The sequence below is a fragment of the Solenopsis invicta genome, chromosome 12 (genome assembly GCF_016802725.1).
Source record: "Solenopsis invicta isolate M01_SB chromosome 12, UNIL_Sinv_3.0, whole genome shotgun sequence".
Classification (NCBI taxonomy): Eukaryota; Metazoa; Arthropoda; class Insecta; order Hymenoptera; family Formicidae; genus Solenopsis; species Solenopsis invicta.
Window position 1 is genome coordinate 3,688,125 of NC_052675.1, and position 26,046 is coordinate 3,714,170.

Consider the following 26,046-nt stretch of genomic DNA (forward strand, 5'->3'; position numbering starts at 1 on the left):
CAAGTCGGGAAGCGGAGTCGAAGTTGGAGTTGGTTGACAGCCAAGTGGCTTGGCAGAGACCGAAGCGCTCGATCTCGTGACAACCCAGGGAGCTTCTGCTCGGCGGACCGGCCAGAAGCGGACAAGGCGACTTGTGTCCGGCGGACGTCGCCTTATATACCCGAGAATCAAGGGGATGTGCGACGTGTTACGGCGGAACGGTCCGGCGGCAGCATCCCCGCTACTCGATCTTGGGTCTCTCGTTTCGGGCCACGCGCGTAGAGCGTGACTGCGGACGGCGACGGAACGAGAGCGCGTGCGCGTGGAGATGCAAAGCGCGCGGAAGCGCTTGCTTGCTCGCTCGGTCTTGGCTTGTTGAATTAGGCGCTATGCGCCAATAATTGCCGTCCGGCGGTTGTTTGGCCGGACGGCTCGGACGGTTAGACGGTCCGGGGAGGGCGTCGGAAGACGGTTCGTTACAAGATTATCACAATTATAATTACTTTCGTATTTTATGTATTATGTATTACGTACTCTTATTTTTGTATGTTTAAGAATATATCTAAATAAACGTACAATATTTGTAGATTATCTGTTCAACAGTTTGTACGTACGTTTATATTCAAATTGGATGAGTACCAATACACACAAATTCATACTGTACTAGGTAAAAAAAGAAATAATATAGTTAATATAAGAGACAAATATACAGGATGTATCTTAACTCTTCATATTTCGGGGCGTGAAAAAGGATGGAATTTTTTTTACTAGAAATTTCTGTTCCAATTTTGATTCAAACCATTATTTACCGAGTTACTAATGATTAAAGTTGATCAATCAGATTACGCCTATTAGGATGATGCAGAAGCGTATGCTGTGGAGCTTATCGTACCTATGTATTATACTGTACATTCTTCCGATTCAGATTTTATTCTAACTTTTCATATTAATAATTAAATGAATAAATCAATAAGTGGATAGACAAATAAATAGATAAATGGGTAGGTAAATAATGGTCTGAACCAAAATTGGAACAGATACTTTTCATTTAAAATGTTATCCTCTTTCACGCCCGATATATGAAGAGTTGCGCAACATCCTGTGTATTAAATTCTTATATCCAAATTTCAAGGAAAACACTACGTAGAATGTATATGTATTTTAGACATACTATTGGCAAGCAAAGAAAATGACTCTATGCAATGTGAAAACTTGGCGACGCAAAAGAGCTCTACTAATAAATATGTATCATTAGAGCCTCAAATAAAATTACGACAACTTTCCGACACGGAAATTGCAAATTGGAAAAACAAGAGCCTCTCAACTCAATTAAAAATTTGGAGCAAAAACGTAAATTTCATAACTTGTATTATATATCTTATAAGTTTCAAACTTACTTTTAATCAAATCATTCTTTTGCAGCACGTACCTCGAATAGACATCGACGTATGCCTCATACATTTTTCGATATATATTAAAATATGATCTAGAATGAAAGGAATTTACGTTAGACGCTTATGTTCAAAGGCAGGTGATCTTGTGATCACATACGTGTATCGTTTGTACGTGTGATATTAGAAATAGCATATGAGGGCAAAAAATGCTCTTTTTAGGATAAGTAAAATTCTAGTATTTTCTTTTATAAAAATTTATTTTCTTGTTATAAAAATATATGCGTATATATTTTTTGAAGATTAAAGTACAATAGAAATGTATAATAAAAATATTCTCTTTCCTCTCTTTAATGAAAATAGTAAAGGACTCTTTGGAAACATGTATCAAATTGTAAATGGTTTTTATAGAGATATATAGGCTACTTATAAGTCGGACATGTTGTATGTGTATATAATCTACGTGATTGCAAATTGAAAAAACTGACGAGTGTTTAACTCATTTAAAAATTTTGTCCTTAAACGTAAATCATCGAATGGTTTATACTTATAAACAAAAGTGTATGTATAAGGGAAGGACGAGATAATGTGAACACCTGGAAAACACTACTCTTTTATTAATACAAGATTAATCCACTACTTGTTTTTAATACAAATGTTACTTGTTCAGAATTAAGGGTAATAAGAATGTTTAAGTAGCCATCAATAGAATATTGTACTATTCTTTTAGCGAAATACGTTTTGATCATATGTATAAATGACGTTAATGGAAGAAGAATGGACCCTTCGTCCTTCAAAATTTCAACATTTTTAAGTCAACGTTACTATCTTAAATATTGTCTAGTCATTATGAACAGTTGAAGGGCAGTATAAAAACAAATTTTTTCCTCCGCCATTTTTTAAAATGTTGTAAAATAACACGCACATTGGTGACTGCCTAAGCATTGTATGGCCGTATTTCAAATAACGACAAATTTGTATTAATAGCAAATAACGAGCAAATCTCTTATTAATAAGAAAAAGTAGTATTTCTTATTATTTCATTAACTCTCCTTCTGCACAATTAAGATATAAAAGTAATTAAAATAATTAAGCTATTCTAAAAAAATTAAAATTTTTTTTATGATGAGATAACTCGGCAAATGCTTATTATTTGTTCTTCGCAAAGGAGACATTTTATGTCATTACCGTATACGCTATTTTCAATAATGTGGGCACAGTCGGCGCACATACACATATGACCACATGGTAATATAACTTGATCTGCTTTTGAACATAAGCAGATAGCGCATGTTTTTTTCAGAACGTCTACCTCTTGATGATGTATCTATGTTTGGCTCTATAGGATGATATGGTATCGATTCGATCAGAAGCGTTTATTGTGTTTTCATATATGTATCCGTAATCATTTTCTGGGATTGCAAATACGTTTTCTGTGATATTGTGAAAATATGTTATAATTCAAATTACTTTGAAAATTAATTATTAATTAAATATATATTTTCAAATAAAACTTTGATATTTATCATCTAGAATTTCTGATAAGGCTTCTGTTATTTCTGGCGAGTCTGTATTTTCGGGAATTAGTATTTCATTGTAAGTAGTAACTTCAAGGCTAATATTTTCAGATGAAAGATGTGTTGCTCTAATTGATGATGTTCATCTCTGTTATTATTAATACTGTTTTGATCTTCATGAAGTTCTGGTGATCAGAAATTGAATTTCAAAAGAATGAATATAAATATTTTACTAATTATTTTACTAATTATTTATTTTACAGAATACTTCTGCTTATTTACTACACAAATGACTTTGATCTTAACGTATGTTGTCGAAATCATGACGTTACCTTCAGCTGGTTTTAGCCATCGTTCGTTATTCGTTAAAAAGTTATTAACTAGAGTTGACAAATTAAATGTGTATTTTTTAGCGAATTAAGATTCAGCTAGAGAGTTCTCCCGCCCTTCCTGAAAGAGGGCGAAACACGAAAGGTATCACCTAATCATACCAAATATTTGTGGCAATTGATACTAACTATGTTCTAATTGATTATGTTGCATTTTGGACTCTCCATGTCCACTTTGCAACGTAAAACAAGATCCCACCCATGCTTACGGAGTCTACAATTGTATTGTTCCACATAGATCTTTGATGATTGATATTTTTTTACCAAACAACGAACAACGGCTAAAACCTCTTGAATGCCACTTAGTGTCGTGACAACATGTTAAGTTCAAGGTCATCAGAGCGGCATCCTCTAAAGTAAATAATTACCCATATATATATATATATATATATATATATATATATATATACAGGGTGATTCAGAACGACCCATGTGTTCCTGTAAAGACGTGTTCTTAGATAAATTCTGAGACGATTTTTCCTGTACGAAAATTTTGTCCGACGCTTACTTTTTGAATAATAAGAAGATAAAGTTAGCAAATCACAGGCCGTGTACACATGGTAGACAAAGGCGGCGCAACTCACCGTCCGATACGGGTAAGCGTCCGCGTCGGACGGTGAGTTGCGCCGCCTTTGTCTACCATGTGTACACGGCCCGTGATTTGCTAACTTTATCTTCTCATTATTCAAAAAGTAAGCGTCGGACAAAATTTTCGTACAGGAAAAATCGTCTCAGAATTTATCCAAGAACACGTCTTTACAGGGACACATGGGTCGTTCTGAATCACCCTGTATATATATATATATATATATATATATATATATATATATATATATGTATATATATATATAAAGTAAGATCTAGCTATGACGGAATAGGCCTTCTTATTTGAAATTGTGTGTGTATATATATATATGTATATATATATATATATATATATATACACGCACAGGGTGTCCGGGAACTAGGAAACCTACCGTTTTGAGAATGAAAAGGAGATGAAAAGGGGCAAAAAAGTCTTATACCATTTTGCGATATTCGCTTTAATTATTGATTTATAAAATAAACGTCTAAGCCAATGTGCCGTGAAGATACGTCATCGCGCCTAGCTCGTAGGCAACGGCGCGCAGCGGTAAAGGTGACGCGTTATTGTCTGAATAGGCACGGCGCGACGATCTGAATTCGTCTCACCGCGTGTAAGGGAGAGTGGGGCTGATTGGCCGCTTTTTCATTCTTGGATTTTTTATATCTTCCAGGCCCTTTGAAAAAAAAAATCATTTGAATTGACCATTTCAAAGGTACAACCTGACTACGGAAAGTTTAGAATTTTTAAAATTATGTTATAAAATGCTAAAAAGGATTAAACGCTGCGGGGAAAAGCGGCCAGCCTGCCCCGACAGCGGGGCAGGTTGGCCGATTTCGTGAAATTAAAGAAAGGCAGTAATTATTTTATTGTAAACGATTTGTATAATATATTGAATCACTTGTGCACTTTTAAAAATTGCTTCATTGTATTTGTTTTTTTATGTTCCTCGTTGATTTATGTACAGGAATTGCTGTTTGTTTTTCAGGAGCCTTCTTCGCTTCTTTGCCGCTGCTTCAGTTTGCTTGAATGCGTTTTTCGCTCGTTTTTTTCCCGAGGTTTCCTTTTCTTCTTCCAGAGCTTTCTTAACTGGCGAGTCGGTCAAAATTTCTGTCGATCTCCGCTTTCTGCCTTTGCGCTGTTTCACATCTGATGTGCGAGAATCAGCTTTTTGAAATGGTCGGATTTCTTCCAAAGCGATGACTTGTTGAGAACGTTCTGAAGAAGTCGGAACGGGATCTGCCTCAGCATTCGGATTTGGACGATCGGTTGAGAATCCAGCAAAGTATTCCTCAGGACGGAAAATTTCAGGATTAAAAGGCCACACACCTGAAACTCGAAATCCAGATTGGATGTTTTGCGGCGTGCATGCAAGTGGTAATGCTGAAGCAACAATGCTACGAAGATCGTAAATCGTCATCCTCTTCCCTGGGTTATTAGTTATCCATGCGTCCATGAATGTATTGACGTAAGTTTTGAAAGGTCCATAAACAGACCGATCCAGTGGCTGCAGTTTATGATTGCAATGAGATGGAAAGCTCAAGACAACGACGCCATTATTTTTTAATAAATCCAGCGCTTCAATAGACAAATGCGACTCGTGATTATCGAGCAACAGAAGGACGTTTCTTTCGCGAGATGACTTGACATGGCGAATAAAATGATTGCATACTCCACAAAAATATCTCCAGTCATCCAACCACTCCGATTCGCCGATCCAGCGCTGCCCGTGGGAGCATCGCGAATGAAATGGTCGTGGAAATGCACACGAGGAAAAACGAAATATGGGGGAATTGTATTTCTCGATGCCGACACTGTGGCAGCAACCGTAACCAAAGTTCCTCTTTCAGCTGATGTGATTCTGCCGATTTGTTTGAATCCTTTTCGAGCAACAATGCGGTTTGGTCTTTGGACTGTAGTAACTTCTGTTTCATCTATGTTCCATATGTCGCTTGCTTGAATATTGAATCGTTTCAAGACTGTTATTAAGTTGTTGAAAAATCGAGCAACGTTTGTAGGATTGAAACTTGAAACTCGAGCAAGACTAGTTGCTTCTGGAGTGCGTATCGACAATGAGTTGTTTCTTTCGAGGAATGAGCAAAACCAATCTTTCCCGGCCAATTCATTTTCTGTCCAAGACGCTGGCATAGTAACCGGAATTGCCTTTCCATATTGGAAAGCTAGTTTTCGAACTCCTTTGGGGCATAAACCAAAATAAATGTCCAATGCGCCCAAGAGGTACTTTTCCAGTGCTTTTTCTTGATCAACAGTAAAAACTTATCAAAAAATTGTTTTTTATTGATTAAACTGCTTTTTTTTACTTTTGATACAAGAGTAGACAATTATTCTCAGCTTACTTGTCGATTTCTTTGGTACCCAATGTTCAGATTAGCAATATTTTTTTGCAATGATGTATCCGCATTATTTTCCTGGTTCTTGTTTTGCGTTTTGAAACAATATCTGGACAAGGTTCGCTTAAGAATGTTATACTGTGATGCAACAGCTCCAATTTTCTATTTTTTTACGACGACAGCGTTGACAGCTTTCTTTAAAACCCTTTTTAACTGTCATTCCTTTCTTGCTCTTTCGCTTGTACACCCGCATTTTGTTGCAGTGGTATTATTCTAACAAAAATTAGATTTTCGTTTATTTAATACTAACAATACATAGTTTATTGCTTAAAATAAAATATTTATCCGTTTGACATGAATATTATATTATTGTTTATCTGCACAATGCATATAATTAAAACTGTTTCCTGTTTCATATTTTACGACTGGGCCAACCTGCCCCGTACCCAACTCGGCCAACCTGTCCCAAACGCAACGAGCAAAACGTTTTTACATTTTACGAATACCAAAAGTGAGGTTAGTTTCAAAAACAATGATAATTTAGAAAATCTATGGAATGTTCTTTAAAATATGTATACTCTCCATTAATTATAACAACAAGTACATTCAATAACCATAAACATTTCTTACTGTATATATTTACTCACCACTCTCGAAAATAAACAAATTGCGGTTTTGCCAAAACGACGCAGCATAAATAAACAAAAACACAGTCATGTATTTATCTCTCACTAACACACTTAATTTCGTAGAGAGGGCGCCACTTGTCTCTCCTATCATTTTCAAACAGCCAGTCGGCTAACCTGCTCCGCGGCCAACCAGCCCCACTCTCCCCTACATACACTGCAAAAATCAAATATGTTATTTTAGCTGAAGCTTCTCCTTACACATTTGTTAAATAACACATTTGATTTTTGCAATGTATGTACACGCGGTGCGGCGGATTCAGACCGTTGCGCTGTGCAAATTCAAATAATCCAGGGAAAAATAATAGGTCGGATCGACGTCAAATTGACACCATTTTGACGGTCAAAATAAGATCAAATTTCACGTTGACATTGATGTTAAAATGTTCAAATTTTGATGCCATTTCGATGTCAATATCAACGTGTATAAAACATTTAATAAATGATATTTATTAAATGTTGAAGAAACATCTTTTCGGTACTATAACTCAACGAGAAATGACTTATATCAAATCATATTAAAATGATTTCGACGTTAAATTTGACATCGATTTCATCATCATTTCTCAGAAATCGTTTAATGGACTGGAAGGATGGAAAAAATCATGCCAAAAGTTAAAACATTTGATTAGAAAATACAATATGTCGAAAACATGCGATTAAAACCAATTTAAAAAAAAGTAATTCGAATCGATTGGGATTTCTGAACCGAAAATATGGTATTAAAATCTATTAAAAATCAGATCGAAACCCAGATAGATTTATTAAAACAAAATACATTAATGTAAACGTAATAAATATTTAATTTACAAAAAAAAGTATTTCTTGTATCCTTTTTGTTAAAAAGGATTAAAGAAAGATTATATTTAAATTAAACCTTTAATTTATGTACAAGGTTAAATAACAATACAAATTGTAAAAATATAAAATTTTATGTTGAACAGTATTCCACACACACGTCACGTATAAAAAGAACGAGAGCAAGTATTCGTCTCAAAGTTATAATAAATCAACTTCTAAAAGTTTCACTGAAGTATGAGCTGGGGAGTCGGCCTAGATATAAAGCCGCATTTGACTTATGAGAAGATCCACCGCGACGTGGCCGCCTAGCGGTGGCGCCAGTACTCACTTATTAAATCTATCATTTCAATCCGAAATTACAGGATTCCATAAATTATGATTAAATCGAATTTTAATGTGATGTGAGACGTTGACAATTCTTGTGTGCCATTTTTAAATAAAGAGATATTTTGATGACAACACTATAAATTACATTAACAAATTTGTAAAATTGTCCGAAGGTTGTGCTTTTTTTGGCAGTTAATAAACAAATGTCAATAAAAAAAATAGTTTTCGAACAATTTATTGTACAAATTAGTTAAAATGATTTACAATGTTATTTTATTAAAATATCTTTTCCTTTAAAAATAACACGCAAAAATTCTCATCGTCTCAGGGTATCATTTCTCGCTACTAATGTCAGTATTCCTAAATGTTAGAATTCTTAATGCAACTGATTTAAAATTTTTTAATATTTTTATATTATGCATTACACTTAAATAATTTATAAAATTAGAAAAATAAAATCTGATAATAATTAGAAAAATAAAATGTAATACATAATATATATACATTTTGAAAAATTAATATAGATAATGTAGATGTTGACGTATAAGTGTCAAATAAATTACATTACGTTCTTACTTAAAACAATGCAAATAATGCTTTTAAACATTAACTTTTAATTTAACTTAATTATATTTTCTAATGCAATTTTTAATTACTTTATTTTTCATTCAATTTTTAAATTATATTAAACTTACAATTTTTTATTGGTATTACTATATAACTCAACGAAAAATAACCTATTGAATTAATATCAAAATGATTTCGACATCAAATTGATGTCAATTTGATATCAATTTGACATCGATTCCATTATCATTTTATTATAGTTTCTGCAGCACCCATTTTTCCTATGCACTCACTAACAAAAAGCTAAATAATTTAAAGCATGTTACCATGTAAATAAATTTTCCTCTACATACAATGAAATAAAATAATAATAATTTAATTTTCTGTTTTATACATTTAATTAAATTTTAAATTTTAATTACAGGTAAAAAATTTTTATGTAAAAGATATATATAATTATACGTAAAATATAGTAATATATGTTTTCTTATTGTTTGATTATTTAGAATAATTTTAAAAATCTAATTTTAAAAAATTACGTTTTCATTAAAAATAATACAAATAATAATTTTAAAAATTAACTTTTAACTTAATTTAATTTAATCTTTTTTAATGCAATTTTTAATTAATTAATTTTTTTTATTAATTAAAAAACTTTTTTAAACTTAAATTTTTTTATCGGTATTATTTAACTAAACTTATCTAAGATTGTAAATGTTGTTGATGTTTGATTGACGTCGATGATCGACGTTAAATTGACGTCGATGCGATCGACGTCAAATTGTTGGAAAACATCGACGTCAAATTGACGTCGATGTCTCGACTTGGAAAGATTTTAGACGCGATCGACGTCAAATTGACGTCGGTTTGACCTACCATTTCTTCCTGAGAACTGGGAACGACGCGTCACCTGTCCCGCCGCGCGCCGTTGCCTATGAGTTAGGCGCGATGGCGAAGCGTCGCGCGCTCGCACGCACGCACGCACGCACGCACGCACGCACGCACGCACATATACCCTGATAGTCATGCATGTTTTGCAAAATCAGACAACTTAATGCTGAGCATGAATTTTCGACTAGTTGTTGTGTACTTGCTGAAAACGTAACGCATAGGCCTACATATTCAACAACATGAGAGCAGATCTGAGACATTTTATGTCATCAGATTCAAAGCAAACGGAGAACAACTGTTGCTTATTCTTTTGCCAACAAAATGACTTCTTTTCGTGGAAAACGTTTTGCTTTATCCATCATTTTCAACAACATAAGAGCAATGTGACGATAATAAAAAAAAGATAATGATGCTGTGCTTTTGTCGTGTATTTGTTAAAAACATTAACTATATTAATTATTGTCTTGTAGTGTGCGCGCGTGTGCGTATGTGATTGTGTGTTTGCGCCAACGTGTGTAATGTAATAAATAAACAGGAGTAAATTAATTATTTACTTGGCTATCAGATCGGATTGAAATGGATTTAACAAGTGAGTGCTGGCGTCAGCGCTAGGCGGCCACGCCGCGGGAGATTTTCTCGTGTGTCGAGTGCGGCCACAGGCGTTATATCTAGGTGCCACCGCGGCGGACATCCCAGCTCATACTTCCGTAAGTTTTTAGGACTTGTTTGTTGTAAGCTCGAGATGAATACTCGCTCTCATTCTTTTCAAACGTGACATGTGTGTGGAACATTGGTCCACATAAAATTTTATATTTTTATATGTAAATAACAATTTGTATTGTTATTTAATCTTGTACATGAATTAAATGTTTAATTTAAATTTAATTCTTTTTAACGAAAAAGATACAAGAAATACTTTTTGGTAAACTAAACATTTATTATGTTTACATTAATGTATTCTGTTTTAATAAATCTATCTGGATTCCGATTTTATTTTCAATCGGTCTTAATACCGTATTTTCGGTGTAGAAATCTCGGTCGATTCGGATTACTTTTTTTCAATCGGTTTTATCGCACATTTTTGGCAGGGTGGTGACAATTCAGCAGAAAGAAGAATTAACTTATTTATTTTTTATGTATTTGAAAAAAAAGTACAAAACATATATTTAACCGTTTTCGATATGTTGTTGAATTTTTGCTGAAATTTATGACTCAGCACATGTTGTTGGCAACTTGCTTTTATGTTGCTCTTTATGTATAGCGATAAATCGTTAACAGCAAATACGCAGCATATTGGCAGCAAAACGTGCTGAATTCATATGATGTCAAACCAAAGGCAAATGAGACACACAACTTGTTCTAAATTTGCTGAAAACTAATGCCCTTTGTTTTCGGCAACATTACAGCAAGAACACAGATAGGTGGTTATCAAGGATATATACATACACACAAAGTGCATTTGAAACCAATAACAAATATTTTGAAAATAGGATATTTATCGAAAAAATGATTTGTATAAAAGTATGTGCAAAACTTAAATGTTAAATTAACTGTCAGTCTGCTATACACTTTCACCTATACTATTGTATTATTATTACTTAAGTATTGACATTAGTTTGTTTCCCTCTGGACTTAACATTTATGTAAAATATTATTTAAAAAAGGTATTATTTTTATATTTATATTATATATGTGTACAATTTAGATGACACTGATGCGATACATCTATTACTTCTGTTGGCAAGTTGCTTTCAGACAAAATTTCAGATGATTAAGAATTGTTATGCTCATCAGTTCTTACTTCAGTTCGTCTTGAGTTTTCAGATAGAAAGTACGTGATCTTTCTTCGTAATCGACGACGTATATTTCTATTGTTAGTTAACGTATTTCTGTTCTCATTAAGCTCTATAAAAAATAAGATTAAAAATTTCACTTTTAATGATTAATTATTTTATAATGCTGAGCAATGATCTTAATTTCTGAAAATTCATTTTTCGCGCAAGACAAAATGTATGTAGTGAAAAAGAAAGAGGTTAATGTAATTAATTACATAATAAATCTATTAACTTAATCTTATCTATATCACGATTAATAATACATGTTTCTGACAACATGTCGGCACAGATCTCATCTACGTTGTTGCTTTCATTAATTCCAATGGAAAAAGTTAAGCCAGTAAGATATATTTGATTCTCATTAAATCAGTGAAAAGATTGCAAAAATTCCTTCAAAAATATTCTGAAAAGAGTAAAGAAAAACATTACAATAATAAATATTACTAATTTTTAATATTACGCATAACTTTAGTTAACATATAAGACGCTGTATAAATACCTATTTTGCGTAAGATCCTTTTGCTTTTGAAATATTATATCATTTCTTTCCTTAGTAATTTTACAACGGGTTCGTGGATCTTGCAGATTGTTTCTAATGCGACCGAGATCAATTTGTTGAGTAATAATTAGTTTTTTCAAATTATCTGTTTTTTTTTCAAAGACAACATTATTAATATTTTTATACTATTTTTGAAAGCATTAACTTTATTAACTTATGTTTTGATTATTAACCATTCATGTTTTTACATTAAGATACTGTTTATCCTATTACAAAAATGATATACCTAGAAATATCCATAAATTTGTATGTTTGTCAGCAAAATGTTTTGATGCTGTATTATGAAAACTTTCTACTAAGTTGTTAGTTCGTACAAGACGATTGTACACTGAGACTTTTTGAGATACCTTGAGCCACGTATTTCGCATAAAGGATGTAAAATGCAACACAGCAGGATAATCATTGCACATTTCATCAGCAATACATTGTAATATTGCAAATGTTTCTTCAAATTTAGTGTGTGGAATTAGTGGAGCTGACATTACCGTTGATATTAAAGATTTTGGAGCTTTAGTTAACCCTAATTGTCGCCAATTGCGCAATATTGACTAAAAAGATTTTATTCAAATTTAATTTAAAATTTTGTATATTATAAAATATTGTATATTTTTTATATTATATATTTTGTATATTATTTTGTATATTAAATATTGATATTAGTATTAAGTTTATAATAAATAAAAACAATAAAAAAATAAGATAACAGACGAATATGTAAAAATACACAGTTCAATACTAATTAAAGTAGTCATATATCTAACTAGATTTTAGAAATATTAGCTAATATTTCTTGTGAGGTTTTATATATCTACATTTTCAAATTTACCAACCTGCATGCCAAAAAATTTATCGTGCAGTTTGCAAAACTGAAAAAGTACATAAAATTTTGAAATACATTTTTAAATTAAACGTGAATAATATCACAATATTAAATCAAGAATCAATTTAATAATAATAATTTTAACAAACATTTATTACGGTAATGGTATTAATAAGGAAATTTCCCAAGCAGAACAAATCACATCATGATGATATTAAAGTAAATCATTGTTAATCGAAGTGATTTTTAATAATCATTTTTGCAGTTATCTTAAAGTCACTTGGACGTCGTGATGACTCTTAGTTCTGCTCAGCTTTTTAAATACTGTAAAAAATTTATTGTGAACAAATAAAGTAGAAATTAATAAAAATTAAAAAATATTAAATAACAATTAAAATGAAACGTATGTTTAACCTGGTTGTAATGAAACCAGCACTCATGTATTGAAGCGGTAGGAAAACATTTGTGTAATACAGCGATTGCTGCTTTCTCATAATCAGTCATAATAAATTTCACATGTTTTTGTAATGCGGGTGTAAGTTCAATTATTTTTTTCCACATAGCCCGATAAAACGCTTTGGTTCGTAATTCACATAAAATGAATGTTGTCGCAATTCCCTGTAAAATAATGACATGTGTATAAATAATACTAGAAGTTAAATCTAAATATGAAAAATGTATGAATTTTTCAAAACATACTGTGTCCATAAAACAAATATGAATCGTGTACAACTGTATTATATGTGGTTTTCGAGGGACAACCTGTCAATAAATTAATGAAAATATAAAATTTATTTTTCTTTTATGAAGAAAGGCAATAGAGATATATTAAGTGTAAAAAAATTACCAAAAATGTTCTGTCAACAAATAGTTCTGTATTTTACTTTCATTTAATGCACTAAGCAATTCAACATTAAAAAATAAAAGTTCCATGCTACCATCCTCTGCAATTATACTCCTCTTATAAATATCTTTGTATACATCATGTTCTTTAAGCTCCAAATCGAGAGCTGCAAAAGAATTAGGTATGGATTATCTGCGTGCAACACGCTTTCTTTGCAATGTACTTTTCATGCTAGGATAACTAATATGTGTTGTTGTCTTAGGATCACTGAAATAAAGCATCAAAATGAATACAACGAAACAATGTTTAGTAAAATAGAAGAGACCCTTGTTTGAAAAAGATATAAACTAATTATAACGATATCGATGGCCACGAAAGCCTCAAGACTGGAATGAAATAACTGGTACTTAACATGTCAGCCGCCTTGGAAAGCCTAGCTTTACAATAATTTGAAAAAGAATACAAGATATAAATTATATCGAATCATGGGTTACAATCTTCTTTGATTTGGAATAGACAAAGCCGGTTGACCGGTTTCTTGAAATGACCCTTAGAAGTCTTGATGGTGACTGCTCTAATGATGCCGTCTTTCCTCGGATGGACTTTTTGAACATGCCCGGTAGGCCAGTGCAACGGTGGGACATTGTCTTTTCGCAAGAGGACTAAGTCACCTTGCTGGATGTAAACCTTCTGAGTTTGCGAGAGAAATTTATTTCTTTGTTGAAATTGATTCAGGTAGTCTTTCGACGATCTGTTCCAGAAGTGTTGTTTTATTTGTTCTATTCTTTTCCAACGACTCAAACGATTTTCTGGTACGTCTAATAAAGTTGTCTTTGGTATAGCGATAAGAGTGTCTCCTATCAGAAAATGCCCGGGAGAAAGGTAAGAAAAATCGTTAGGATTATTTGATGAATTAGTCAATGGGAGTTTAAGATGGATTCAATTTGTATTACTAGGGTTTGCATTTCTTCAATTGTTAACAAAGATGTACCTGCAACCTTTTTTAGATGTGATTTAGAAGCCTTCACAGAGGCCGCCCAAATTCTTCCAAAATTTGGAGCTCTTAGCGGAATGAAATGCCATTTGATGCCTTCAGTTATTGCTGCAGAGAACAATTTCTCTTGAGTAGTTTGACTTGTAAATTCTGTGAAGAATTCCTTCAATTCCTTATTAGCTTTGACAAAGGTTGTTGCATATCTGAAAAAATGTTGGATGGTCTTCTTCTTTGCGATACAAATCGTTTAAGGACATTTAGGAAGCATTCTGTCGTTAAATCCGATGCAAGTTCCAAATGAATCGCTTTAACTGCAAAACATACAAATACTGCTACGTAAGACATTACAACCTTAGCGTTGCGTCTTTTTGATTCTTGAACGCAAAAAGGTCCGCAAAAGTCTATTCCGACATTGGAAAATGGACGTGAAGGTTGAATTTGCTGCTCAGGTAAATTACCCATGATTGGTTGAATTGATACTGGAGCTGTCTTAAAACATCTCACGCATTTATGAATGATTTGCCTAATAGTTCTGCACCCATTTATAAGTCAGAATTTTTGACGAATCGATGCCAAGGTCATCTGTGCCCTTGCATATAGAAGTCTTAAATGTTCTTGTTGAATCAATAATTTGTAACAACCCGTGTTTCTTGATTAGATATCGCGCACGGACGTAGCTCGTCGGGAATTCCAGGGCACGATCCGGGTTAAGAGAGAATTAGACGGGTAAGATATGTACAGTTTTTATTCAGTAAAGCACACGGACGAAATACAAATGTCTTAACACTACTATTTACAAAAGTCGCGAGAGCGTCACCGCTGATACGTCGTCGGCCGTATCACGCGGGGGGTGACGGTTATCTCGGTAGCGGATGTTGCGAATACCGGTGTGTACCGGCTTCGGTGCGCAGATCATCGTCGGCGCGGTTGCCGTTATTCGTGCGACAGGTGCGTTGTTTACGTCGTTGACGTTCTTTTCGGCGCGCTGGGCGGTCTTGTGTTTATCGGCCTTGCGAGGTCGCGTGCACGGCTTTCGCGGTCGTCGGAGCGGTAGCGGAGCGCGGGGCGGTGCTCGGCTGAGCGTCCCTTTAAATTCGCTGTCTGTATTCCGCGGGATTTCTCGCAGGCAGGATGCGACGGCTACGTCGAGTAAGCTCGACGGAGGCAAAGACGCTTTACCCCGTTTTTTCTGTAGCCGTCGCGGTAGAATCGGATCGGTTTCGAGGAAAGTCGGTCGGGCAAGTACGCTTGCCTGAGCCCAAGACGCTTGAGCCCAGCTTCGGCGAGGAGAGACGGGTGTGAGAGCGGTAGTCGCCGAGAACGCTCGACAGAGGCCAAGACACTTGACCCCAGGACTACCTCGGGAGACTTCTTCGGAGACCAGTCGGCGGAATAGCGGTCCGAACAGTCGGCGGAGAAAAAGCCCAGCATCCCGCTGCTCCCGCGCTTTTATACCCGAATCTCGAGACGTCGGGAACGCTCGGTGGCGGTTCGGTTCGCGTCGGTGCCAGCGTCCCCGCCGCTCGAGATCGGTTGCGTGGCGAGACGAGCACGTCGTTAGCGCGTGCCGGTTTGGGCCGGTGCGCGTGCGCGGCGAGATACCGCGACGCGCATTGGCGCGTTTGAAGTCGTTTATCGGCGCGTAGCGCCTTGTTTGATGCTCGGCGGATGTTCGGCCGGCGTTTGGCGGACGATGACCGGTCCGTTGGGGGAGGAGGTCGCGCGGAGGCGGTTTGTTACAAATTTTGTAAACGGATGTTTGGATGGCAATACTAACTGATGTTTTGCAGAATATGGTAAATTTGCATGTTGAAGTCTTTCCCCCACACGGATGAGACCTGTTTGGTCTAAAAACCGATTGAGAGACAAAAGTTTAATATGTTTTGGTAAAGTCTTATTGAGCTGGAGGCATTTCAGTTCTTGTGCAAATACTGTTGCTTGAACGTTCTTGGTTAAACATTGACTTGCTGTTCCTAGTTTATCAACTCCAAGTGGACCTTGTCGTTTGGATTTATGTTTATGACAAATATTAATAAATCACAAGCAATGTGCGATGATTTTCATCAATTTGTGAAATTGCGAATATTTATCATAGATATCCCAACCTGATTAATTGACAGATGAAACAAGAATTGTCTTGCGTTGTTCTGGTATTTCTGATTCACTTGATGGCGTGTCACTTGGCCATTTGCATGTATCTTCTTTGAGCCATGATGGCCCATTCCACCAGAACTTTGACTTGAGTAACAATGAAAGTAACATTCCTCTAGATATTATATCCGCTGGATTTTGAGATGACTCAGCGTAATGCCAATTATCTGGGTTCGACACTTCTTGAATGGCGCTGACTCGATTCGCCACGAATATCGTCCATCTTCGTGAGTATGATTTGATCCATGATAGACTGGTAGTCAAATTTGACCAATAATACTCGTTATTAAAATTGATTTCTATGGATTATTAAACCTTGTATGTTAGTTGAGCGGCTAGTAATGTTGCGCACAATTCTAATCATGGAAGAGATAGATTTTTTAATGGAGCTACATGTGATTTTCCACATACAAAACTTGTATGATGGTTACCATTGGACTACAAATGTAGATGCATGCGCCATAAGCTTTCTTACTTGCATCAGCAAAACTATGCAATCTAAGTTTTCAGGAGATGTGTGCACAATGACATTCCTTGCAATGCGAAGTGCGTTTAATTAAGGAAGTTTCATATTCATGCTATTTAGTGTGCACATCTTGAGGAACTGCTTTGTCCCAGTCTAGATTTAACTGCCATAATTGTTGCATGAAAATCTTTGCTGTTGTGATGACTGGCCCGATGAATCCCAACCGATTAAAAATGTGTGCTATGCTTGATAGAATTGAGCGCTTTGAGACTGTTTTAACTTATTTATATTCATTGATAAAAAATCTAAACTAATCTTCGTTGGAGTTCCATTGTAATCCTAAAGTTGATATGTGCCTATCTTTGTCAAAGCTGAGTGTGCTATCTGATGTAGAATTCTTGACGATGTCAGGATGATTGGAAGCCCATTTATGCAAATAAAATCCAACTTTATTTAATATAGTATTAATCTTTTTCTTTATTACATACGACGAAACAAGCGAGCGCGTGCATAGCCACTATGCGGTCCCGCCGTGTGTATAAAACTCCATGCAAACAAGTGAGTGTTGGCACCACCGCTAGGTAGCTGCGCCGCTGGAGACCTTCTCGTGAGTCAAGTGCAGCCACAGGTGTTATATCTAGACACTACCGCGGTCGACTCATTAGCTCACACTTCAATGAGATTTTAAGGAAAATCGTTGCTTGTCGTAATTTGGAGACAAATACTCGTTCTGATTTTTTTCCCAACGTGACGTGTGTGTGGAACGCTGTTCCACATAAAATTTTATATTTTTACATGTAAATAATATTTTGTATTGTTATTTAATCTTGTATTGTTATTTAATCTGAACATAAATTAACATTATAATTCAAATTAAATCTTTTTTAACAAAAATGAAAAAAGACACAAGAGATACTTTTTTGTAAATTAAACATTTATTACGTTTTACATTATTGTGTTCTATTTTAATAAATATAATTATTTTTTTTTATGTCTAATATATATTACATGTAACACTATGAAAGTAATATTAAGAATAACAATAAAAATAAAAGAAATTAAAATAATTCATTTATTTAATTCTTTGCAATATTATTTAAATATCACATAAACATCACAGAAATATTGTGAAATATTACAATAATATTACTGTGAAATATCACAGTAATATTACTGTGATGCCTTTTCGCGGACATTTTGATATTATTGTGATATTGCAGTAATATTTTGTGATATTTCTGCAATATTTCATTTGTAATATTGCAATAAAAATGTGATATTGCTGTGATATCATTGCAATATTACATGCTATGTGGGTAATAATGTTAAATTAATGTTTATGAAATTCTTGTTTCAAATAAAAATTAATGTAAAATAAATATTAAATTAATGTTAAATGAACATTAAATTAATGTTTTTGAAATTATTGCTTTAAATAAAAAATTAATGTAAAGTATATGTTAAATTAAAGTTGAATAAATGTTAAATTAATGTTTTTGAAATTATAGTTTTGTAACGCTGATACTTTTCTGGGCGGTTATGGGAATGCGTTCGGGATCGGTTGCTCGGATGTGCTCGCCGGATGCCAAGGTTTTTCGGTAGTAATGAGAACTCCGTGTTGAGTATAATAATACAAACGTAACAATATATTTATCAAATGTAATTGAAATACACAAGTAATACCAAGGTACCGGAGTGCTCGGTTAAACAGTAATCGGACGAGCGCAAAATAAAAGAACGGATAAAATATAATTTGCGGCGTAACTTAATACAAAAGAACGGATTTGGATAACTAATGAAACGGACGGACTGGTATTATGCGCTATGCGCTCGGAGGTAGCAATCGGAGTCGCCGTAAAGCGGTTAACTTAACGGTTAAACGGGTCGTGATTGACCCGCGCGATGGACAGTCGTGATCGCGGAATCGGCGGCGCGTGGTGCAGCGGACGGTTCCGCGGTACGCGAGAGTTGTCGACGTTAGAAACCTAAGTGGTCTCACCCCGCGGAGTGTTGTCACCTTGTGAGGAGTAGGTTTACGGATTAAGCCGGAGGAAAGCGTCGAGTATTCCCGACGACGGTGTTGGTCTCGAGAATCCTATAGAACGGATTTGCGGGACGGACGGTTCCTATTGGCCGAGAATACCCAGCCGTGGAAACGACGAGTATTCCCGTCGCGGACGAAGGATGGGATCGGCCGAGTATTCCCAGCCGTTAGGACCGACGAGTATGCCCGTCGTGAGATAGTTAAAACGAGAATGCCCGTTCCCGAGGAAGTGCTCGAGAATACCCAAGCTAAGGAGCACCGAGGATACCCGGCGCAGGAGCGGAGTAGGTGGCTCTGATTTCGGCTGCCCGCTGCCGGCTTATATAGCGGTCCGCGCGGTCGGACGTACCAATCAGCGCGCGCGGTTGGGCCGGCCGGAGTAGGAACGCTTGCCGAACGCGGCGCGCGGCACGCACAGTAGCGCGTGATCGCGGCAAGCTTAGCCGAGCTCGTGCACGTGCTCGGTCTTACACGTTGTGTTCGGCGTTTGGACTGGTGTGGGGGTACGGCAGAGGGGCGTAACGTTACAGTTTCAAATACAAAATGAAAGTAAAATAAATATTTAATTAATTTTGAAAAAATGTTATAGTAATTTTTTTTTAAATCATTATTGCAAATAAATTATTAATGTAATATGAATATTAAATAAATTTTAATATTCATATTCCATAAACATTAAATAAACATTTTCCTAAATCATTATTTTAAATGAATAATTAATAAAATATAAATGTTAAATAAACGTTAAATAAATTTTAAATTAATATTTTTTTATATTTATTATTTTAAATATTTAATTATTGTTAAATAAATATTTAATAAATTTTTAATAAATTTTATATTATTGTTATAATAAATTGTACAATGAATAATTAATATTAAATAAATATTAAAAAAACATTAAAAAAATATTGTGTACTGATTGGGATATATTATTTGATATACAGAGTGTCAGGTAAATACCGACCCTGATTTCGTGGATTGGTAGATCAAGTAAAACTGAGCAGAAAAGTCCTTTACCATTTTTTAATACTCGCCATAGTTAACGAGATAAAAATTAATCAAGTTTGAGAATAAAAACGTATTACTGCGCGCAAAGACCGCCCACCGGTCGCCGAAAGGTAGACTGCCGAGGCAGTCTTCTCCCTCCTTGCCGCGCCGCTCACGGGCCGTAGCTGCTGCTGCTTTTGCCTCCTCACCGCGCCGCGCTGCTGCGGATGTCTGTTTCTTGGCGATTGACAGGCGGTCCTTGCGCGCGGTGATACGCGCTTATTTGCAAACTTTATTAATTTTTATTTTATTGACTATGACGAGTATTAAAAAATGGTAAAGGACTTTTCTGCTCAGTTTTACTTGATCTATCAATCCCCAAAATCAGGGGCGGTATTTACCTGACACCCTGTATATTCAAAAAACTCAATTTTAATAAATAATCTTATGTTTTATAACATTTTCCCTATTTTTATTCATATTTTTCAAGGATTTTATCCTTCCCCACACAGCAATAAATCTCTTTAGGATATCCTATTTTGATCGGATTGATCCTATTCTGATCCAAAATGTAAAATCATCATAGGATGTCTTTAGGACATTTGTAATTACCATTAAAGTCCTTAGTATATTTTATTCTGATCTGAGAAAAAAAATTTTTTTATTACTAATAATATACAAATCCTAACAGCATAAAACGTTCTCAGGACGGTCCTGAATCCGTTCTAAATGTCCAGGGACGTGAATAGGATAGATTTAGAGCGTTACAACATCTCATGGACGTCCTTAGGACGTCCCTACGAGGTTTGCCGTCTGGATTAAAAACACGTCAAACGTGTATGATTTTGATAACCCCTATGATTTTTTCATCTGCGGGACTATTCCATTGAGCTATATGTAAATACTTAAAGTTTTTGAATAGCATATATTAACTATTTAAAACTTGTGCTTTTGCTTTTTTAATTTAAAAGTTTGAAATTTCTATCTTAAACATAGTATTATTGAGAAAAATAAATATTATCGATAGACAAAATAAGTCTATAGATAAAAAAACCTCGATTTACATCCCAATGAGCAAACAATATTTCTAAATGTTTTTTAAATGTTTTTTAAATAATTTTTTCATATTTTATTTAATTATTGTATTATATTGGCATATATATCTAGTTGCATTCTTATTTAAACAAATAACAGAAGTTATTTCAGATACTATTTTGCATTTGTAAAAATTACTAAAAAAACTATAATTTTATATATATTTATACAAATAATATGGTTTAATTATACGGTTCATTTTTTTAATAATATATATTCACCTAATCTATCAGTTATATAAATGTATTAGCATAAAGTGTTCACAGATCGTAACGAGGGATCCAGTTCGCAACAGTCGTAGAAGTCGAGCATCGTCTACCGCGGTCACAACTTGGATGGGTGACTGCTTGGGAATTTCTGAAAAAAAATTCCCAAGATTTTTTTGCAAAAAATGTTTTTTAAAATGTTACAAAAATATTGTTTTGTTCATTGGAATTATGTAGTGCAATAATATTTATGTAAATATTTTGGAAAAATTCATAGAATTAGAAAGTCCTAAAAGTTATTTTAAAACATCCATTGGACCATTCTCAGGATTAAATTTGATTATCCAAAGACATCCTGAGGATATCTGAATTATGATATCTGAATTACGATACCCTAGGGCTCTACATAGTGGACATTCAGACATCCACAGGATATCCTTAGGACCTCTTTAATTTATCTAAGCACATCCTCAGGATATTAGAAATCTCTTGACATACATCCGCAGGATATCCCTGGGATTAAGTTTTGTTATGTGGGTCATTACTTTTAATTTATATGATCTCGCATTGTAGAATTTTTTGAGATATTTAGTTGTATCTTATTTTTCATTAAATAAATAAAATTTTTTTATTAGCGATTATTTTAATTGTTCACAATTAATGTAAGCTAATAAAGTTTAAATAATTAATCATATTACACTAATTGATTCGAAATTCTCGAGTCTACTATTGAGGTTATTAGATTTATATAGGTATAATACTTAAGTTTACTAATTTTATAGTTTAACAGATTCAATGGAATATTCGTTAGCTCAATGTATGCAATGTTCTCATTGGAGGATTCATAGAAAATATCACGGAAACAGCTGATTCATAAATAAGCGTTAGCTTAAGCATTGCTTCGCAAAGACGATCTTATATCAAATAAGCACAACTTGAACAAGAACTTCTTTGCCAAGCTCGCCTCAACTCATGACTATGAAATGTACTACTATTGAGATAATCTTATTCGAATAAGACGATCTTTGCCAAGACGGTCTTAACTCAAGTGCTGACTTGACAAAAAAAATGTCGGTAATTTTTTCAGTCCAGCATTCTTTTAATCTCTAAAGATTATCACCAAAATTATTTCAAACAATTCAAACAGACACGAGAGACATAAGGGGCAGGATTCATAGATGTTTCTTGAGTTTCAAGATGAGCTTAAGCTAATGCTTAAGCTTGTGATCGAATCATAAACATTACTGAAGAATGAATTCAAAGCTAGAACTTGAAACCATGCTTAATGAAGCAAATCCAGTTTCATAGTCAAATCTTAAATACGACTTGAGATTACTAAATACACAATCATGGCTTGTGCCACATCTTGAGCAAGTCTTAGCCGAGTTCAGTAAATTGTGGAGGTCTGAAGATAGGTCTGAAATAAAAAAGTGGTGCTGTATGTTATATAAATTAATAATATCATATGTAAAATTAAATATTTGAGATAAATATTTTATATGCGATACTATTATTTATTATTTATTTACATAATTATTATTTAAGGTTTTATAGGTTAGTTGCAAATACATACAATAATTTAAGGTTATTTAATATTTTAGATAAACTATGGAATTTAACATATTAGGTCAATTTGACATTAATTTGTTTGAAGCTTTATCTGATTCCTCCTCTTATGAAGAAGATGATATTCGTATAATACGTGAAAAACGATACGTGCAAGATGCAATTGATCCGTTTACTGCTTATCGTGAACATGAATTTCACATAAGATATAGATTTTCAAAAGAGTGTGTTATGTATGGATTATTACCTCTGGTCAGAGATGGTTTAACAAAGCCTGATATGCGAGGTCTTCCTATTGAACCAGTTATTCAATTGCTTATTTGTTAAAGATTTTATGCTACCAGCAGTTTTCAAGTAAGTTCTCTATATTACATGTCTTTAATCTTAAAAAGAAATATAAATATATTATACTTTGTTGAAATATATCATATTATACTTTATTTTATGACTTATAGAAAGTGAATGGCAATCTCATAGAATTACCGCAACCAACAATTAGCAGAATTATATTTCGAGTAACTGCTATATTAGCATCTTATCTAAATACTTATGTCAAATTTGTAACAAACTCAGCAGCTATACAAGAAAATCGAAGACTGTTTAAAGAATTAGGATATGGACATGGAGCTATTGGACTTCCTTGTATTGACGCAGCAATAGATTGCACTCATATAAGACTATTAAGTAATAACTTTGGAGGAGTAGGCGAGATCTATAGAAATAGGAAGGGATATTTTTCCTTAAATGTAAATTAATGAAAACTGTGTTCATGTCACTTAAATTAATTTTTGTTTTTTTATTGTATATTTTTTTGTATAAGGCTATTGTAAGACCACGAATGGAATTTTTGGACCTAGTTCCAGAATGGCCAGAAAGCCAACACGATAGTAGGATTTTACAAAATTCTCGAGTTTTTATACGGTATCAACAATGTGAACTAACAGGAATGAGGTTGGAGATTCTGGGTATCCTTCTCTCACATTTTTTTTAACGCCATTTAGAAATCCACAAAACGAAGAAGAACAGAGATCAAAAAAATATAATTTAATATATTTTAAAGTTTTTAGTCTTTTTAAGTCTTTTTAATGATATTAGTAATGAGAACCTATTAGGAATCATAAAATAATTTTATAAAAATTTATCTAAAAAATTATCTTTATTTGTTAAAGTTTTTATTATAAATATAATGAAATTCAATCAAGAACACGAATGGTCGTTGAAAGAACATTTGGAGTATGGAAGAGACGGTTTCCTTGTTTATCGAGAGGATTATCTTTAAAACTTGTAACCTGTACTGGTGTCGTATCAGCTTGTGCAGTTTTACATAATTTATTATTATATTATAAAGATGTTCTTTCAGAGGAAACAGAACCTAATGCAATAATTGAAAATAATGAGGAACTCTATTACAACGAACCTCATTGGCAGCCTGGAGATGGTTATATTGTTAGGCAAAAGTAGTAGGTAGTTCAAGAATTATTTCACTGATTCTATTATAATGATTTAAAGTTTTAAAATAATAAATATATGTAAACAAGCAATTGAATATAACTGATTTATCAGAAAGACTTTGCATATCAAGCTTTATTAAACCGACTATAACCAAAGGTAGTAATCCATACACATAACACAATCTTTTGAAAATCTATATCTTGTGTGAAATTCATGTTTGTGATAAATTGTAAGCGAATCAATCGCATCTCGCATATTGTTTTTACTTTTGCATATTCATACACTTTTATATTGTAATCTAATTATATTAGTTCATATTAAATGTTTTTATTACAAAACTTTAAAACACACGCATTGATTTGATAACGGCAATCATAACTAGAGCTTTATTCATTATTCAAAATTTAAAAATTGTTATCAATGATTTCTAAATAAATCCTAATAGCAAACGAATATTAAAAAAAATTTATTTAGAAATATAAAAGTAAATCATTAATTTCATTATTTCATTACACTTTTATTTTTATATTAGGCACTTGTTAACAATATACATATAATATACGATGCTCATAACATATGAAAGAAAATAATTATTCCTTTGACTGTACATTGACTAGTATTATCAGTCTTAAACTTTGTCACAAAATACAAATAGAAACTTTTATAATAACATAAAATAAACAAATATATGAAACAAAAAATAATACTTTTTTATATTATATGTATAGCTAACACATAGGTTAATAATCACGTTTCAATGTTGTTATATAAAAATATTTAACTTATTAACATATATCTTAAATATTTAACTGCGTATATCTTATTATTACTCTATACGAGGTGTGATCAAAAAGTAAGGTAACTTTTTGAATTTCGCGCGCTCTGTACACTCTAATTTCAAATTTTTTTTTTTGTGTTGGTACACTTGTCACGATCATATGTTCACAGTTTTGACTATATAGCATGTGTTGTTTTTATGTGAGAGGCATAAAGGTTAGACTCGTGTTTGCGTGCTCGGCGATTTTTTGCTGTTGAAAATAATGGAGCAGAGAGTTTGTATTAATTTTTGTGTAAAAAATGGTATTAAGTGTTCAAAAACTCTTGAAATGTTGACAGTGGCGTACGGTGAGTCAACTTTGAGCAAAAAAAATGTTTATAAATGGTATAAGTTATTCCAAGAGGGCCGAGAAAATGTTAACGATGAACCTCGCTCTGGACGCCCCAGCACGTCAAAAACCGACGAAAATGTTCAGGAAGTGAAAGAAATTGTGTTGAAAAATCGTAGAATCACGATTAGAGAAATAGCTGATAATCTTAACATATCGTTTGGCTTATGCCAATCAATTTTAACGGATGTTTTGGGTATGAAAGAAAAGCAGTAGCTGTTTTTCCCTCCTCACCGCACAGCGCCGCGCCTACAGCCGCGGCTGCCTACGTCTCGGCGACCGGCGGGCGGTCCTTGAGCGCGGTGATACGCGCTTATTCACAGACTTTATTAATTTTTATTTCGTTAACTATGGCAAATATTAAAAAATGGTAAAG

The 26,046-nt window shown here is 33.7% G+C and overlaps 1 protein-coding gene across 1 annotated transcript; it reads left to right on the forward strand.

Moving 5' to 3' along the window:
• The first annotated feature begins 23,094 nt into the window (after positions 1-23,094).
• LOC105204403 (putative nuclease HARBI1) lies at positions 23,095-24,513 on the forward strand. The gene is made up of 4 exons (XM_026141339.1): positions 23,095-23,355; positions 23,508-23,798; positions 23,873-24,017; positions 24,236-24,513. The coding sequence occupies exons 1-4, from the start codon at positions 23,095-23,097 to the stop codon at positions 24,511-24,513; spliced, it is 975 nt and encodes a 324-aa protein (XP_025997124.1).
• The last annotated feature ends 1,533 nt before the right edge of the window (positions 24,514-26,046 follow it).